This window comes from Urocampus carinirostris, chromosome 12 (assembly GCF_059441175.1).
Source record: "Urocampus carinirostris isolate Australia breed hairy pipefish chromosome 12, RoL_Ucar_1.0, whole genome shotgun sequence".
Lineage (NCBI taxonomy): Eukaryota > Metazoa > Chordata > Actinopteri > Syngnathiformes > Syngnathidae > Urocampus > Urocampus carinirostris.
In genome coordinates, this window is record NC_142360.1 from 27,962,890 (window position 1) to 27,979,949 (window position 17,060).

General features: G+C 40.2%; 1 protein-coding gene across 3 annotated transcripts in view; it reads right to left on the minus strand.

The window, feature by feature from the left end:
- Positions 1-17,060, minus strand: part of lrrc7 (leucine rich repeat containing 7) — a 146,938-nt gene that overhangs the window by 55,926 nt on the left and 73,952 nt on the right. For 2 of the 3 annotated variants that reach the window (XM_088350532.1, XM_088350531.1), the window contains exons 10-16: positions 16,231-16,303; positions 16,011-16,028; positions 5,598-5,727; positions 5,389-5,504; positions 5,099-5,168; positions 3,654-3,753; positions 93-217 (exon numbers count right to left, since the gene is read on the minus strand). In XM_088350532.1, coding sequence (XP_088206658.1) covers positions 93-217; positions 3,654-3,753; positions 5,099-5,168; positions 5,389-5,504; positions 5,598-5,727; positions 16,011-16,028; positions 16,231-16,303 — 632 coding nt within the window. The remainder of the gene's footprint in view (positions 1-92; positions 218-3,653; positions 3,754-5,098; positions 5,169-5,388; positions 5,505-5,597; positions 5,728-16,010; positions 16,029-16,230; positions 16,304-17,060) is intronic. The other variant, XM_088350533.1, reaches the window with a different exon arrangement.

The following is a 17,060-nucleotide window of genomic DNA, read 5'->3' on the forward strand; positions in this document are numbered from 1 at the left end:
TGGAAAAGTTTTAGTGTTGTAAACTGGTAGTCTCCAAATTGCCACTTTGGGCAAATGCCTAAACCGACTGGACGTAAAAAGAAAAGGCAGACCTTGACCTTCCCGGAGTTGTCCTCCTCTTCCTTCTTCTCCTCGAAGTCAAAAGCCACAGTCATCCTCTGCTGTCTTTGTTCCTCCCACAAAGTTGGATTAAAGCTGTCACTGTCCGATTGATAATCTGTGCACAGAATACCAACCAGGTCAAAAACGACGCCACGTTTATAAAAAAAGATGAGTGCCAATGACTCCTAATGAAATTCGAAAGGAAATCATTTGGCAGCTCAGCTGTGGATTTAATGCTATTCGAAGCCACCATTTAAAGTGAAAGGGGAAATATCATTTAAATTGAATTGCATGAATTTATTTTGTTTTCGACCATGTATAAAAAGAAAAGAAAGTAAAATACATGAGAGGAAAAAAAAGAATTAAACACATACTCACACATAAGTACTAAGAAATAGCAACTTTTTAACTCTTACCCCTTATTACCCAATGTCAAGTCCAGTATTTTCCAACCTTTTTGGGGCCAAGGCACAACTTTTGAACTATTGAAAATCTTTAAACAATTATTCTTATTACGAGTTTCCTTAAATTGACAGTACAACGTTTTTCTTATCATTTAATCATTTTGGTGAATAATTTGAATTTGATTTCATGTTTTGAATGACTCTAAATCAGGGGTGTCAAACTCATTTTAACTCGGAGGGGCCACACGATAGAACAAACATTCTGTTGGGGGCCGGACTAGTAGATTAAAGAGAAAGAAAAAGAGAGATAAAGAAATAAGAGAAAGAGGAAGGGGAAAGGAGAGTGGGCGGGACAAAGAAAGAGAGACGGAGAGAGCGTGAGAAACAAAAGAGATAGAAAGAGAAGTCGCGAGAGAGGGGGAAAAGAAAGGGAGAGGAAGAAAGTAAGCCAAAGAGAAATAGAAAGACAGAAAGATAGAAAAGAGAAAAGAAAGCGTGAAGGGTATGAAGAGAGAAAGAGAAAAGAGAGAAAAGGAAAAAAGGAAGTTAGAGCAAATGAGGTTAAAAGACACAGAGAATGAAAGAGACAGAGACAGGGGGTGGGAAAGAAAGTACAGTGTCTTTGTGAGAGACACCTGGCTTTGGCAACATCAAGTTAACATATTTCAACCTGCAGCTTGTTTTTCTCTTGCGCTTCTCTGTGTGTTGTCTCCCGGGCCGGATTCAATCCCTTAGCAGGCCTGATCTGGCCCGCGGGCTGCCTGTTTGACACTTGTGCTCTAAATTGATGTGCTGAGCTTTGTATTTTGAATTGGGTGGCATAATATTTGAGCTAAACCTCTGAAACCTCAATGAGGGTTGTAAAGAGCCGCCCAGTTTTTACTGCACTTGATTTTTCAAAGCTTATTTTGGACCTAAGAAAGGAAGAGATGAACATTGAAAAAAAATCTTTGTGGACCCACCTAAACACAGATCTACTGCAGGCCTGAGAAATCGCTCTCACACGCTCAATGTCTCTTAGTTTTCCTCATGCTGGGGTTTTTGGGGTTAGGGTTAGGGTTATGGTTAGGGTCAGGGTTGCTCCAATGTAGGTTTAAAATATGGAGATGTTGTGATGGTGGTCCATGCAGCCCCCTTGAGACTCTTTATTGTGTTTAAGGGCTACACTAATTAATGTGACTTGACAATTGTAACAAACGATTAACACAAATACATACGTATTATCAATAAATGCACCCAAAGCTTGTCCTTTATCGATTGCTGTGGCTACATTTTCAAAAAAAGTCACTGCTATTCTTTGTGAACACTTATTTCTGAATCCATACTGATGATTTTTCAATATAGGATTATCATCTTTTGACAAGTTTTATAAGTATTTCGAAGAACTGGTGTATAAATAAAACAGGTGTATAATTTGACAGAATCTCATACCTGTCGCGCTCCAGGGCTCCATGCCCTTACAAAATGTTGTATTTTCTCTTACAAAATACAAAATAATCTTACAACATATTTTTTTTCCAAACGTGTTTATTTATGTAGTTTAACATGTTATATTGTATATGTGTTTCGTTGTACAGTGGAACCTCGGTTTTCGAATGCCTCTCAGTCCGACCAAAAATTTGGAGAAATTCTTGCTTCGCTGTTCGGTCAAAAAATCGGAGTTCAAACGCCGGTAATGCGTGAGTGCGTACGGTAGGGTGCCATGCTGAGCGGCGTACGGGTGTAGATCGCTCTTTTCCTGACCGACTGTTATCGCGTGCGGACGTGCTTCGTTTTGCTTTCGCTTTTAATATAGGTGTACCAAGTGTTTTAGCCCCAAATTAAGCCTCCGAAGAAAGTCAGTGCAAGCAGCAAAGTTGCTACAGGTGAAAAAAGAAAAGTAGTGCGTACAACTATTGCATTTAAGAAAGAAATAATAGCACCACCGTCCACCTGCGCCTTCTGCTGACCACCACAAAGGTAAGAAATCCTATTCATAATTCTTTTCTTTATCCTTTTTTTTATTTTTACACGATCATGTTAGCAAAATCTTTCGTGCGAAAGATTATGATAACGCAAACGTACAATTAGCCTGGGTTAGCTTTATGTACGTTAAACATTCAAGGTAAACATTCAAGGTTTTGGAATGGATTATAACGATTTACATTATTTTTAACGGGAAAAATGATTTCGGTAATCGAACAAATCGATTTTCGAACAGGGTTCTGGAACGGATTATAGTCGAGAACCAAGGTTCCACTGTATCATATGTACTGTTAACTAACATTTTGTTGCGAGATACTGAGTTGCTCGATACGATTGAGGTTTATTGTAAAAAAGGTTCAAAAATGAAGTAGCTTGGACGTTCACCGTAGAAGGAAAAAATACATACAAATATAATTAAGTAGAATAATACATTTTCTTATTCAAATTATGAGTTCATTCTCCGCATTCAATTATTGTTGGTAATATCTTGATTAAAGGGATAACCATAAACCTGCCTTTTTTCATTTTCTCCTTTTATACTTCCTTTTTTTCTTAACTTCTTTATACAACATCATAATTCGGAAATATAATGCATCACAGCAAGTGAGCCGTTTGAGAGCCGGTTTTCTTTAAAGAGTTGAGCCGAAAAAATCGGTTCTCTAAAAAGAGACGGACTTCCTTTCACTACACAACTACCGCATTAAATCCGATGTTGAATGATGCATGATGGGAAAACCCCAGGCAGTAGACGCATGCGAAAAAAACGATACCGAGATAGAGGCTACCGCGGCAAACTCGTTTGACTTGATTGATTTGCGTTTTTCCGTACAGATTTTCTTGTACGTCGTAGACGTCTTAAAATGCATAATAAACGTACTTTGTACGGCAAAAACGTACAGGGTGACAGGTATGGAATCTGCTTATCTATTTTGGTGAACCGGTATCACTTTTGCTGTTTTCATTTTATCAGGAAAAATATCGATTTGATTAGTATGATCGTCATTTTTATGAATAACCCCCAAGATAAATAGTCTGTGGAATAATTCCAATTTGGCAAAGGTCATGAAATGGTTGTTTCACAAATTCTGAAACACACAATTAACGCTTTCATTGTTTCCTTCGTACACGAATACTTGTTCGCACACAAATACACACGCATGCATACAAACACATAGCTTGTACCCTCATCATGACGAGGTTGTTGAGGAAACATGTAGTTGGTCAAAACCTTCTGTTTGGTGTCGGGGTGGGCTTCGGTCTGTAAGGGGATCAGAGCCTTGGACTGCAAAACAGACAGATACGTATTAGGAATAAAGCAATATGCCATTGCTAATAGGGGAGGATAGTTTTTAGCATCTTTTTTGTTCACTAAATTACTACTAGTAAGCATAATGCTTATTTTAACCACACGTGAATCTACATGTTGAAAATGTAAAAAATACACAATTTTACAGTACATCATTAAAAAAAAAAAAATACCTGAGAACAGGAAAGAAATTCAGAACAAAATAAAGTTAAATATTGAAGAACGGGAATTTATTTTCATATTAAAGTATTTAAGAAATGGAAAATGCAATCAAGCTTCCTAATTACGTTTTGTGGATGTACCCAATTGCAGGGAAGAGATAACAGCTGTGCTAAAAAAAAAGATGATGTTTAATGATGAAAAAGAAACCGAAAATAGAATTCATTTCTTCCTCATGCCATGAGGCTCTTTAACTCCCCCCGGGGGAGTAAAAGCCCACATTAAACCCCACCCCCACAAAAAAATATTACCATATTTTTATTACAGTGCGTATTTTGTGTAGCACTATTTAATATTCTATATCAATACGTTATAATGGGTATTTCTGTATTCTATTTCTTTCATTTTATTATAATTTATTTTTCAACAAGAGGATACTGCTGGAAGTGTGAATTTCCCTATGGAGATGAAGAGTATCCATCCATCCATCCATCCATCCATCTATCTATCTATCTATCCATCTATCTATCTATCCATCTATCCATCTATCTATCCATCTATCTATCCATCTATCCATCCATCTATCCATCTATCCATCCATCTAGACATCTATCTATCTATCTATCTATCTATCTATCTATCTATCTATCTGTCCATCTATCTACCTATCTATCTAAAAACACACAGTTGGTATTTTTCAGTTTTTTATTTTTTGAATGGCCTTAAACAGTGCGCCGGTGGCTTTTATTTTTGTCAAATAAGATCGGAATGGGTGTCATCAATGGTTGATTAATGGTAGTCAGTAAATACAACTACAGTGGGTGCTTTGCAAGTGTTGTTTGGATCTGGCAACCTCCAGTGGACATGTTGAAAACTGCATTTCATTTTTCGAAGTGATGCAGCTCATTTTTCTTAGCACTGTCTCAAATAAATGAGGTAAGCCTCATGTTAGGTAAAAGAAATACACATTTCTTGATTATTAAAAAAAATGCACATTTATATGATACTTCGGGTATTTTTTGTTTATTATTCACATCACTATTGTTTTATCCTATGTTTATTTTTTAAATAATACACAATGTCCCTTTAACGTGGTGTTAACGTCTTTTCAAACGTTTTATTTTGATAGGTGGAGGATTTGTGCGATAGACGGGAGGGTTACCTGATTGTCAGAGAGCCAGAGAGCTGCCAGGTCCTTCAGTTTAGTAAAGGTGAACGGAAGATTCTTTAACCTGAGGATGAATGCAGCAGAGAGGGAGAGAGGAGGGCACAAAAGGCAGTGGAGAATGAGAAAAAGATGTTTCCTCTGCCCACGTAGTATAAAGCCCGCAGAGCATGAAGTCATAGCAACACATCCACCAGTTGCCATGGCAACTGTAGTCTGCAAGAGCATCTTCAAAATCACTGCTGAAGAGATTTTTTAACAGTGCATGTGTGTTTGTGTGTATATACCTATTGTCACTAAGGTTCAGGACTCTTAGTTTGGTCATCTGTCCTATCTCATCGGGGAGGAACTCAAGTTTATTGGACCGCAATGACATCACTGTCACATTCTTGCAGTTCCCAATCTGAACACAGAAGAATCGTGGGGTCAGGTAAGGCAAAAAACTGCCTTCGTGATGTATTTGCCGCAACCGGTCAGGAACAAAAATGTCCTTCACCTCTCGGGGAAGTTGGATGAGGAAATTCTCATCAGCAGCAAAGGTCCGAAGACTGTGCAAGTAGCCTACGGTTGGGGGCAGTGACTCCAACTCATTACAGCTGCAGTCCAGTTCCTCCAATAGACAAAGGCTAAGTGGAACAGACATTGAGACATGTGATGAGCAAGAGAAAATAGCCAGGAAATTCATCAAAAAGACATTCTACAAAAGGTTCTACTTAAAATTAAATTCTTAAACATGCAAAATGTGAAGAAACAGTCAATTTTTTGAAAACCTATAAATATTCAACCGCCATATTCCAATTATTTACAGAGTGGAGGATTTTATACCTTTGACGATAAAGGATTTTATACAATTGAATACAAGTTACATTTATTGTGGAAGCAAGCGCTGCTCTCTTTTTCAATAAAACTGAGTCAAACGAACGCTATTGGGTCCTGTGTCCGTTTCTGGCTCGTGACAGAGTGTAATGAAAAATATAGTTTTTTTCATGTCGGCACACGAAGGAACATTGCGGATAATTCACCAAAACTACACGTTTTTATCAGTAACACTTTAGCACGTATTTACGTTAGGATTAGATTCTTACAATTTTCGTTTGACGGGTTAGGGTTAACCCATTTTGCCCATCCTTGTTATTAGTGGCCAATCATGTTGCTGTTCTTTGATAGCACACCCTTCAGAGGGAGTCTACTTAGGTATCGTAAATTCCGGACTATAAGCCGCTACTTTTTTCCCAAACTTTCAACCCTGCTGCTTATTCAGTGATGCGGCCAATTTATGTAATTTTTCTAACGTACAAAAGGTAAGATTTAGACCGGTGGAATATATGCGCCGAGGAAGACTGCAACTTCTTAGCTTGTGCACAAAATAAATTAGTGTAAACTTACACTCATCATGCAAATTGCAATAAGAAACGCACATGACGCAGCTTTCAAGCTAAAAGCAATCGAGCAATGCGATAAAGAAGGAAACAGAGCTATTGCACGTAGACTTTACTTTGCGAGCGTGTTGCTAGTAGCGTTTTGCTACCTGTCACAGTCACGGTTTTGGAATAAGGGAGCGTGGGACGACGTCTGTATGACAAAGTTTCTTTGATGGCGTCAGTTCTAAGGAAGAAGATGAGGATGGTTTACCTTGATTTTTACAGGTACGGTATATTTTTTTAACAGACCCGTTTACTGTTTTGCGGGCGTGTTGCTAGTAGCGTTTTGCTACCTGTCACAGTCACGGTTTGGGATGAAAGTTATATTATTATTATTAAAGCTTTGCAAACTCTCTCGGTGTACCGTCTTTCTTTGTAAATATGTGTAACCATGTATAATATGTATTTGCAACTGTATATTTTTGTAATTTTTTAGAGACTTATTCTGATATGTTTTCCACGGGCAAATCAAAAAGAAGGGGCGAAAACAACAGGGGCTGACGGGAAGTGGAGTAAAGGTGAGACGTCTTTTTGGACGCAGCGGACAATAGTGGATATATATTTTCCCCACCCTCACCTTTGGAAATATAGACTTTTTTTCCTTGGATTACTTTCAACGGGACCCGGACTCTGCAGGTCTGCATCAAACCTTAACTACGGGTATCATTTTCCGTTCATTTTGCCGGCTGTGGTTTTTGGACTGTGTACTCTATATTCAGTTACAATCGAGGGACTTAAAGTCGGGTTTGGGTTACTTTTGTGATTGTGTTACATGCTTTAATGTGGGCGCATGCGGCTTATATACAGGTGCGGCTTGTGTAAGTACAAAAGCGGTTATCCCATTAAAATGTGGTGGGTGCGTCTTATAATCAGGTGCGCTCTATAGTCCGGAATTTACGGTAATCTAGATGATTTATTAAAAAGAAAAGGCTCAGGCAAGGGCCTTTAAAATTGATTTTTTTCTGAGCTTTGGCTTCTCTTCCGGTTCTTTTCTTCAATTTTAAAATCAGTAAATGTCTTCTCTCCTTATTTTGAGTTTATACTAAAGATTAAACTTATCAGGAACCAACAATATCCTTACACCTTATGTTATGGAAATACAGTGGAACCTCGGTTTTCGCCTCTCAGTTCGAACAAATCGGAGTCCGACCAAAATGTTAGAGAAATTCTTGCTTCGCTGTTCGGTCAAAAAATCGGAGTTCGAACGCCGGTAATGCGTGAGTGTGTACGCTAGGGTGCCATGCTGAGCGGCGTACGGGTGTTTTAGCCCCTTATTATGCCTCCGAAGAAAATCAGTGCAAGCAGCAAAGTTGCTACAGGTGAAAAAAGAAAAGTAGAGCGTACAACTATTGCATTTAAGAAAGAAATAATAGCCAAATATGAAGGAGGTGTGCAAGCGCCTTCTGCTGACCACCACAAAGGAAAGAAATCCTATTCATAAGATTACGATAACGCGAACGTACGATTAGCCTGGGTTAGCTTCATGTGGCTGTTGGAACGGAGCCCAACTTTCAGGGTGTTGGAACGGAGCCCCCTTTCCAATGAACCGCTCACCACTTGTTGTGGAGACCCGGGTGCTAAATGACTTGTAAACGACCTGATTTTTCAATTTTTACACGTTCATGTTAGCGTAATCTTTCGTACGGAAGATTACGATAACGCAAACGTGCGATTAGCCTGAGTTAGCTCTATGTTTCCGTTAAACATTCATGGTAAACATTCAGGGCGTTGGAACGGATTAAAACGATTTACATTATTCTTAATGGGAAAAATGATTTCGGTGATCGAACAAATCGGTTTTCGAACAGGGTTCTGGAACGGATTATGGTCGAGAACCGAGGTTCCACTGTACAATGGAACGTATATATGCAAAGATAAGGAAACTTTTAATGATGTAAAAAGACAAGACACAAGAAATGCTTTGTTTCATTATCTATGCATGCAAAGTCAAAGAAAAAAGAAGGAAAACTGTATTCAGAAGGGTTCTATGGTGCATCAAACAGAAGTTAGACATGTTCAAAGTAATATCCCTGGGCCTTAACAAGGCCCCTTTGACTCCCTTGTCTTTGACCATCACAAGCTTGGCTTTCAGCAGATGAATACTAATGAGCCAGTTTTACATTCATGTACTGTTATTAGTAGTTTGCATGAGCCTGTTACACTTATTTCCAACAGCCTGGACCATCTGGGCCACGACACGGTCAGAGAAACAAAGTGATAAAAGGAGGGTAGTTTCTTGTCCTTTATTCGGGTATCTTATTAGCACCGGGATTAAGTCCCAGGTGCCACATTAAAGCAAAAAGGGAAACATGATTTCCCCCTTATGGTTCTAGAAGAAATCACTGTTGTATACCTCCTCGGGCTGAGAGGGTCAACAAGTATATGCTACATTAGGGGTCAGGAGCCTATGGCTCGCGAGCCATATACGGCTCTTTCTATGAGTACCGGTGACTCAGAGACAAATTTGATTGCGTGCAAATTTTCTCCATCTCGTTCAAAACTTAAGCCATTAATCCTGTTCAGATACACGTAAAGCCAAACCAAAGCTGAATTCCAATGCAGTACTTCACTGAATATACAGGGCACGTTTTTCACTACAATTTACAGTCAAGGTGTCACACCAAAAAAAAAACAAAAAAAAAAAACTCTTCTGACTGTACAACACTAAAGAATCCTTTATATAAAAGCTCACTATATAATCTGTGTTCAGTGTTCAGATACCTTATGATGAATCCACAGAACAAACTGTAAATATGCCAAAACACCGATTTCAAAATCACTGATGATTCAGGGCACCTGTGACTGCCCAATTGACGCCAACAGCCCTGAGCGCTGATTGGTTCAAAGGCTCTTTTTAAAACCCCGGCTTCCAAGAGGAAGCCGTCAGACCGTTTGTGAACCTATGCTCCCAGCTCGGCAAGCTCTGTACCTTCCGACATTTTCCTGCCCTGTTTTCTCCTGCCTGATACCTGTTGCCGACCCGTTTCTGGACCCGTTCCTGCCCTGTTCTGCCATCCCGACCACCGATCTGTTTTGCCCTGTTTCCTGCCTGATACCCGTTGCCGACCTCTTTTCTGAACTCGATACCGCCCTTGCTCTCCTGTCCCGGCTGGTGACAAGTACCTCTGCAGTCTACGGTTATCCTCGCTCGACATGGAAGTGCCACTCCCGCATTCCCGCCACCTGCTACACTTGTCTGTCGATCACCGGATCGTGGAAGCAAGCCCTGCTCTCCCTCTTTATCAATAAAACTGAGTAAGCAAACGCTACTGGGTTCTGTCTCTGATTCTGGTACGTGACAAAGTGCATGCATTTGATTCGGCTGTCTAGGTTCTTAGGGCACCGATGTGGACGCAACTCTAGACAGCTCTCTCCTTTGTTGACCGTTTTTTTGGTGACAAAGTTGGCACGGGTTTAATCCTTGATGTTGTCAGCCCAGTTCTTCTTTTATTACTGAACATACACAGCTCCACACATTCACATGAGTAAAAAGGGGGGTGGGAAACACCAGCGGGATGTTTTGTTGTTGCAGGGTATACTACACGCATGCTTAAAAGAACTACATTTTTTTTCCCGCTTGGTGTAAGTTGAGAGGTGTAGCGTAAACACCAACCAGATATGGTCTGCCCAGATTTTTACACACAAAACATTTAAAAGTGGGTGACGGCCAACTACTCGCTCTCGTGCATCTCTCAAGCTCTGCATAATAAACACGCTTGGCGTAAACTCCAAAAAGTATGCCCCAACGAGATTACGTTTTCATTGTTTTGACTACTGTTTCTACATTTTTCGTTATTTTACCTGCTAAATACGATCCCAAAACTGTATGTAACATCCTACATGCCCACACTTTCTTGTGTATATCTCATCTCATCTCATTAGCTGCACCGCGTATCCTCAGTAGGGTCGCGGGGGTGCTGGAGCCCATCCCAGCAATCATCGGGCAGTGGGCAGGGGACACCCTGAACCGGTTGCCAGCCAATTACAGGGCACACGGGGACAGACAACTCACTCGCTCATTCACACCTAGGGACAATTCGGACCAGCCAATCTACCTGAAATGCATGTTTTTGGAACGTGGGAGGAAACCGGAGTGCCCGGAGGAAACCCACGCAAGCACGGGGAGAGCATACAAACTCTGCACAGGAAGTCCAGTAGCTGGGTTTGAACCCACACAGGAGGTTCCCAAGACGTTAGAACTGTGCCGCACACGCGCTAACCACTGCGCCACCGTGCTGCCCTCTTGTGTATGTATTTTGTAAATTATAACCTTTATCTTCTTTGTTCCTTTATCTTCTTTGTTTTCTTTTATCCTCACTGTTAAATGTGAAACTGGAGTGCCACGTCCAATTTCGTTGTCACAATATGTTCAACCCATTTTGTAACAATGAAGGTATATTCTATTCTATTCTATTCTAAATACCCGGAGTCCCCAGTTTGTCAAAGCGTCCGGACAGAGCCTTAGCCAGTCCAGACAAGTAATCTCCACTTTTGGACGGTCAAGGTCAGCTTGGTCAGAGACACTGCACCCTTTAATTACTTAGTTTGCTACGCCCACAGAGACCACGCATCAACAAGTCCAATTTTTGTTTTGGAGAAAAACTATCATGATCCAGCACAGCGCTGTTCTCCCAGATAAATTTGGAGAATCCTCATACCTGCCTCCAGTCATCCATACCTGATGCTCATCAATGACCCAGTATAAAATGACTGCACTGGCAGTTCCTCAGTCAGATCATTCATTTACATACTGATGTTATTCTCCCTTGTCTGTGACTGACTTTGGACTCTTTGACGCCCATACAGTGCCACTAAAAATGTCCTTTACTCTAACACTCGTAAGTTTTGGACTTTTTTGCGTTGCTCATTTATTTCCTTTCTCCATATGCGGAGCACTTTTTGTTAAATCCTTTTACCTCTGATAAAGTTGTTATGTGTCCAAACCAACACCACACTAACTGTTCTTTTATTCCTGTTGTTTTAAACGGTAGACTTGGGCCAACCCCGTTTCATCTTTTTGGTTCAAAAGTCTATAACAGGGGTGGCGAACACGCGGCATGTTGCTCTTGGCCAATAAGAATGCGGCTCTTTGCCTCATCATATTTTCTATATACTGTGGCTCTTTACCTCATTTCATGTTTAGTTTCCCCCCCCCCCTCTTAAAACACACTTGAATCCATCAGAGTTAATAACAAATAATAAATAATATTTTGAGAATATTTTGAGATTAATTGTCCTGTGACTGGCTGGCAAGCGGTTCAGGGTGTCCCCTGCCCACTGCCCGAAGATAGCTGGGATGGGCTCCAGCACCCCCGCGACCCTACTGAGGATAAGCGGTGCAGATGATGGATGGATGGAGATTAATTTGGCAGATTTGTTGTTTTTATGCTGCTCCGGACACGTAACTGACTGCCAATCATCTGCGTAGGTTACGTCTAATGCGGGTCAGTGTGTGGTGTGGCTCTTTGACTCCCGCTGTTAAAAACTTCGGCTCTTTGTGTCAAACTTGTTCGCCACCCCTGCTCTATAACAACACCTTCACACGTTACATTTAATCCCAGTTTCTCTCCCTAATCTCCTTCTTTCCATTTTCTTTAGCAGTAGATATTATAGAACAGATTCCTTGTTTGCAATGCCATTTAAATTGAACACCGTTTTTTTGTTCCGACTAATCAGAAAAATGTGTCTTTGAATGAGTAATTCAGTCTACCATCAAAAAGATGAACCACCAATTTAATAAAGCCATATTGAATATGATTTTCCATTGACTTTTACTGCTTTTATATCATAAAAAAAAAACTAAATTGGTTTGTTGCCCTCCTTTAGGTCACCGGGGTAATTACATTTGGATACCCTGTAACTTCACATTTTCTCTCATTTAGAAACGAGACCAAAATCCATTACAATAAGTAGGGCTCGGAACATTGCCCGAGGGGGAAAAAATTGTATTCGTATTGATGTTAATCCCACAAACTTGTTTAGAAATAACATCGTTATGATATGAAGGATCGTAGAAACGTAGAAATAATCTCACCAGAATATATTGTTGTCACACTGCCGCTAGATCGGTATTACAATCAACATTAACCATAACAAAAGATTTTAATTATTGTCCTGCATTCTGATCAATTCACACAAGAAAATGTATACCGTAAATTCCAGACTACAGAGTGCACTTGAAAAATGAAACTCAATATTTGTTCATGCAGCACCAGAATTTAAGACGCCTTTTTTGTTCTGCTGCGAGTTGTTTATGTCATTTGCAGGGTTGGGTAGGGTTACTTTAACTGGATTACTTTCAATGACTTTTGGATTACTCTAATAACAAATATGCTGGTCATTTGTTTTTGGATCATGTAATCATTCAAGACGGCGATTACAAAGATGAGCACATTTTTACTCCTGGACCCAAAACAAACATTGATGACGGCTCCACCCTGTAAACTGTGAGCCCTATATTTCTTGGCGACAGCGCCAGTCAACCATACTGTGCAGAACAAAGCCAGATTGCAACGCGGATTTGGTGCTGTTGCCATTGGTGGTTGCTGCAGTGACGGACAAAATTGCATTTGTTTGTTACCGTTCCTCGAGGATTAAAGGAAACTTTAGCAAAGTCTAGAATCAAGTCTCTTCAGCTGGTACAAAATGCCGCAGCGAGGCTTTTAACTAGGACAAAAAAGTACGATCACATAACACCGATTTTGGCTAACCTGCATTGGCTCCCAGTTAGCCTTAGATGTGATTTCAAGGTTCTCTTAGTATTATACAAAATCATACATGGACTTGCTCCCTCATATCTTTCAGATCTGATTTCCCCCTACTTTCCGGTCCGAAGCCTACGATCTGAGAGTGCCGGTCTCCTGGTGATCCCAAGAGCAAAGAAGTGTTCTGCTGGTTCGAGAGCATTCTCCATCCGTGCACCGGTGCTGTGGAATGCTCTTCCCCCTGAGATCCGATCTGCAACCTCAGTGGAAATGTTTAAATCTAAACTTAAAACTCACTTCTACTCCATAGCATATGAATAACCTACTCTTCTCGTCGGCTGAAAAATAGTCTGTGTAATATAGTGTAATCATCTGTGAAGCCCTTTGAGACTCTTCGTGATTTAGGGCTATACAAATAAAAATGACTTGACTTGACTTGACTCAAACTAACATTACAGTGATGATATGAAAAGATGTGCAGCGTTTAACTACTGTTCAATTCAGATGTATAAATTGAGGACTTGATTTGTGGGTGAAAACGTTTACCGTAAATTCTGGACTATAAGCCGCTACTTTTTCCCCAAACTTTCAACCCTGCGGCTTATTCAGTGATGCGGCCAATTTATGTAATTTTTTTAACGGCCGCCAGCGGCGCTCGAGTACAAAAGGTAAGATTTAGACCGGTGGAATAAACGCGCAGAGGAAGACAGCAACTTTACTAAAACTGGCCGCATGCGAAAGACAACTTTTTCGCTAGTCTGCCAGTGGATCCTGGCAGCGTGGGGCAGCATAAAAAAATCCACCATCACCAACGGGTTCCGAAAAGCCGGTCTGTTGCGTGACGGAGAGGAGGGCACAGAATCAGGAGTGGATGAAAGTTCCAGCGACAGTGACAGCGCGAGTCCGGCTGCGGCAGCGTGGGACGACGTCTATATGACAAAGTTTCTTTCCGACACTGAGGAAGATGACTTTGATGGGTTCAGTTCTAAGGGGGAAGATGAGGACGGTTTACCGTGATTTTTACAAGTACGGTATGTTTTTTGAACAGACCCGTTTACTGTGTTGCGAGCGTGTTGCTAGCGTGTTGCTACCATTAACTGCCCTGTCACAGGCACCGTTTGGGATGAAAGTTATATTATTATTATTAAAGCTTTGAAAACAATAGTGGATGTATATTTTTCCCACCCCTTACATTTGGAAATATACACTTTTTTCCTTGGATTACTTTTAACGGGACCTGGACTCTGCACGTCTGCATCAAACCTTAAGTACCGGTATCATTTTTTGTTCATCTTGCCGGCTGTGAATTTTGGACTGTGTACTTTAATGAAGGACAATCGGTTTCAATCGCGGGACTTAAAGTCGGGTCTGGGGTTAATTTTGTGCTACATTCTATTAATGTGGGCGCATGCGGCTTATATACAGGTGCGGCTTGTGTAAGTACAAAATTGGTTTTCCTCTTAAAATGTGGTGGGTGCGGCTTATAATCAGGTGCGCTCTATAGTCCGGAATTTACGGTAAATATTGTGAGTATGTTGTAAATATTAAACAAAGTACTGTCAAGCCTCCTGTTTTACTCCCGTTGTGTATTCTAAAAATAATGTTGGCAAAAACATTGACAAACTTAATTTGAGGGGCGTTGTAAAGGTTTCCAGACTTCAACTACGATGTTATGTATTTAGAACACATACGCTGCGGAAAAGAGCAGCTCTCTGTTTTCCTTGGTACCTCCACATCATATTTAAAATTTAGCAAGTACCGCCATGTAGTCTGGATTTTACAGTATTCATCATCATAAAAACGTAAATGAGTGCAAATAAAATAATTTCATATTTGTTGAGTTGTCTAAGATTGCCGGTCATCGTCTTCAATTACAGTCTGTTGAGGACTTGAAGCCACTTACAGCCAGGGTTGGGTAGGGTTATTTAAACTGGATTACTTTCAATTACTTTTGGATGACTCCAATACCAAATATGCTAATAAAAGACAAAATAAACTAAATATGAATAAAATGACCAAATTTTGTGCAGGCTTGGGGAGTAACGGAACACATGGAACGGCAAAAAGGATGTTGGCGAGCAGTTAGGATTTATTTTCATTTTGTTTCTGTCGCATTTGATGTTAGTTTTGCCGGAGATCAAAGAGATCAAAGCCCGGAGAGAAAGCTTACCACGTGTTGTGAGTCATCTTTTTATTCATATTTAGTTTCTTTTGTCTTTTATTAGTATATTTGGTATTGGAGTCGTCCAAAAGTAATTGAAAGTAATCCAGTTAAAGTAACCCTACCCATCCCTGCTTACAGCATACAGTTGAAGAAGAAAACCAGGAGAAAATATTGGTGCAAAGTAAAGAATAGATAGAATAGAATAGAATTGAAAATATACCTTTATTGTCATTGTTACAAATGGGCTAACATATTGTGACAACGAAATTGGGCATGACACTCCAGTTTTACACATTCATAGTGAGGTATGAGCAAGAAGATAAAGGAACAGAGAAGATAATGTTATAAGACAAGGGGGATAAGGCTATAGTTATAATTTACATGGTATTTACACAAGAAATGTCGGCATGTGGGATGTTACATACAGGGTTGTCGTGATAACGTTGGTATCGTAACGGTTGTGCAATATTGCATTTGGTGCAAAGTCCATCCAAAACAAAATATTGACAAAGCTTCTTTTTTATCTCATAGTGTTTTTCAATCGGTGACACAAACGAAAAGCTCTCATTTGTTTCCCAACTCACCCTTGTAGAAATAAACTACGTGGGAAAGTTACTCACCCTTGCTTGGGCTTCACACTTACGTCACAGCAACGCAGCAAGCAACAAACAGAATCCCCCAAGTTATCAGTAAAGACAATAAAACAGTGCAGTGAGCAAAGAAATTAAATATAACCCTCCAAATAATAACACCTAGTGATGAACTACCAGGAAAAAAAAGATCTACAGTACATGGCTAGAATTAGGTTCCATTACTTGCACAATCCTGGATGTTTCTTACCTCCCGATTGTTCCCGGCAGTGAGGTCAACTGGTTGTCGTCCACTTTTAACGTTGTCAGCTTCTTCAACATTCCTGTTGGACGGACCAAAGTATAGCCGTTGATCGATGCAATGTCACTTTTTAAAAGCTTATATTAGGGGTGTTCAAAAAATTCAGGTTGCGGGCCACATTGTAGATCAGTGTCCCTGCGTCCTAGACGCATCATTTTTGCTGGGGACGCAAAGTCTCAAATCAACGTGCGTCCCCGGGACGCAACTTTCTTGACACAAAATTGTCATTATTACCCGAATATATTTTTTTCAAACAAAGATTTACCGCACTCCAAACTTTTCGTCAGGCAGATCCGGCAGATGTTGTTTTGGTCTCGCGGTTCGAGTTTTCGTCTGCACGCTGAGTTGTGTGGTGTAAAGTCCGTCTCTTTTTAGAGAACCGGCTTTTTCGGCTCAACTCATTCAAGACAGCTCTCAAACGGCTCACTTGCTTTAATGCATTATATTACGAATTATGATGTTGTATAAAGAAGTTAAGAAAAAAAGGAAGTATAAAAGGATAAAATGAAAAAAAGACAGGTTTGTGGTGATCCCTTTAATCGGTATATTACCAAAAATAATTTGATGCAGAAAATGAATTAATAAATTGATGATTAAAACTGAATGAATATATAGATTTTTATTATATATTTGTCACCGATTTACAATTTCAACCTCGATAACACTACATTTTGGGGACCCATAGATCTCTGTTGGGACCCATAGATTTTTGAGCATGCGAGTCCCCGGGACTCATCACTTTTCAGAGGTAGAATGAACACTGGTCGATAAAAAAAAAG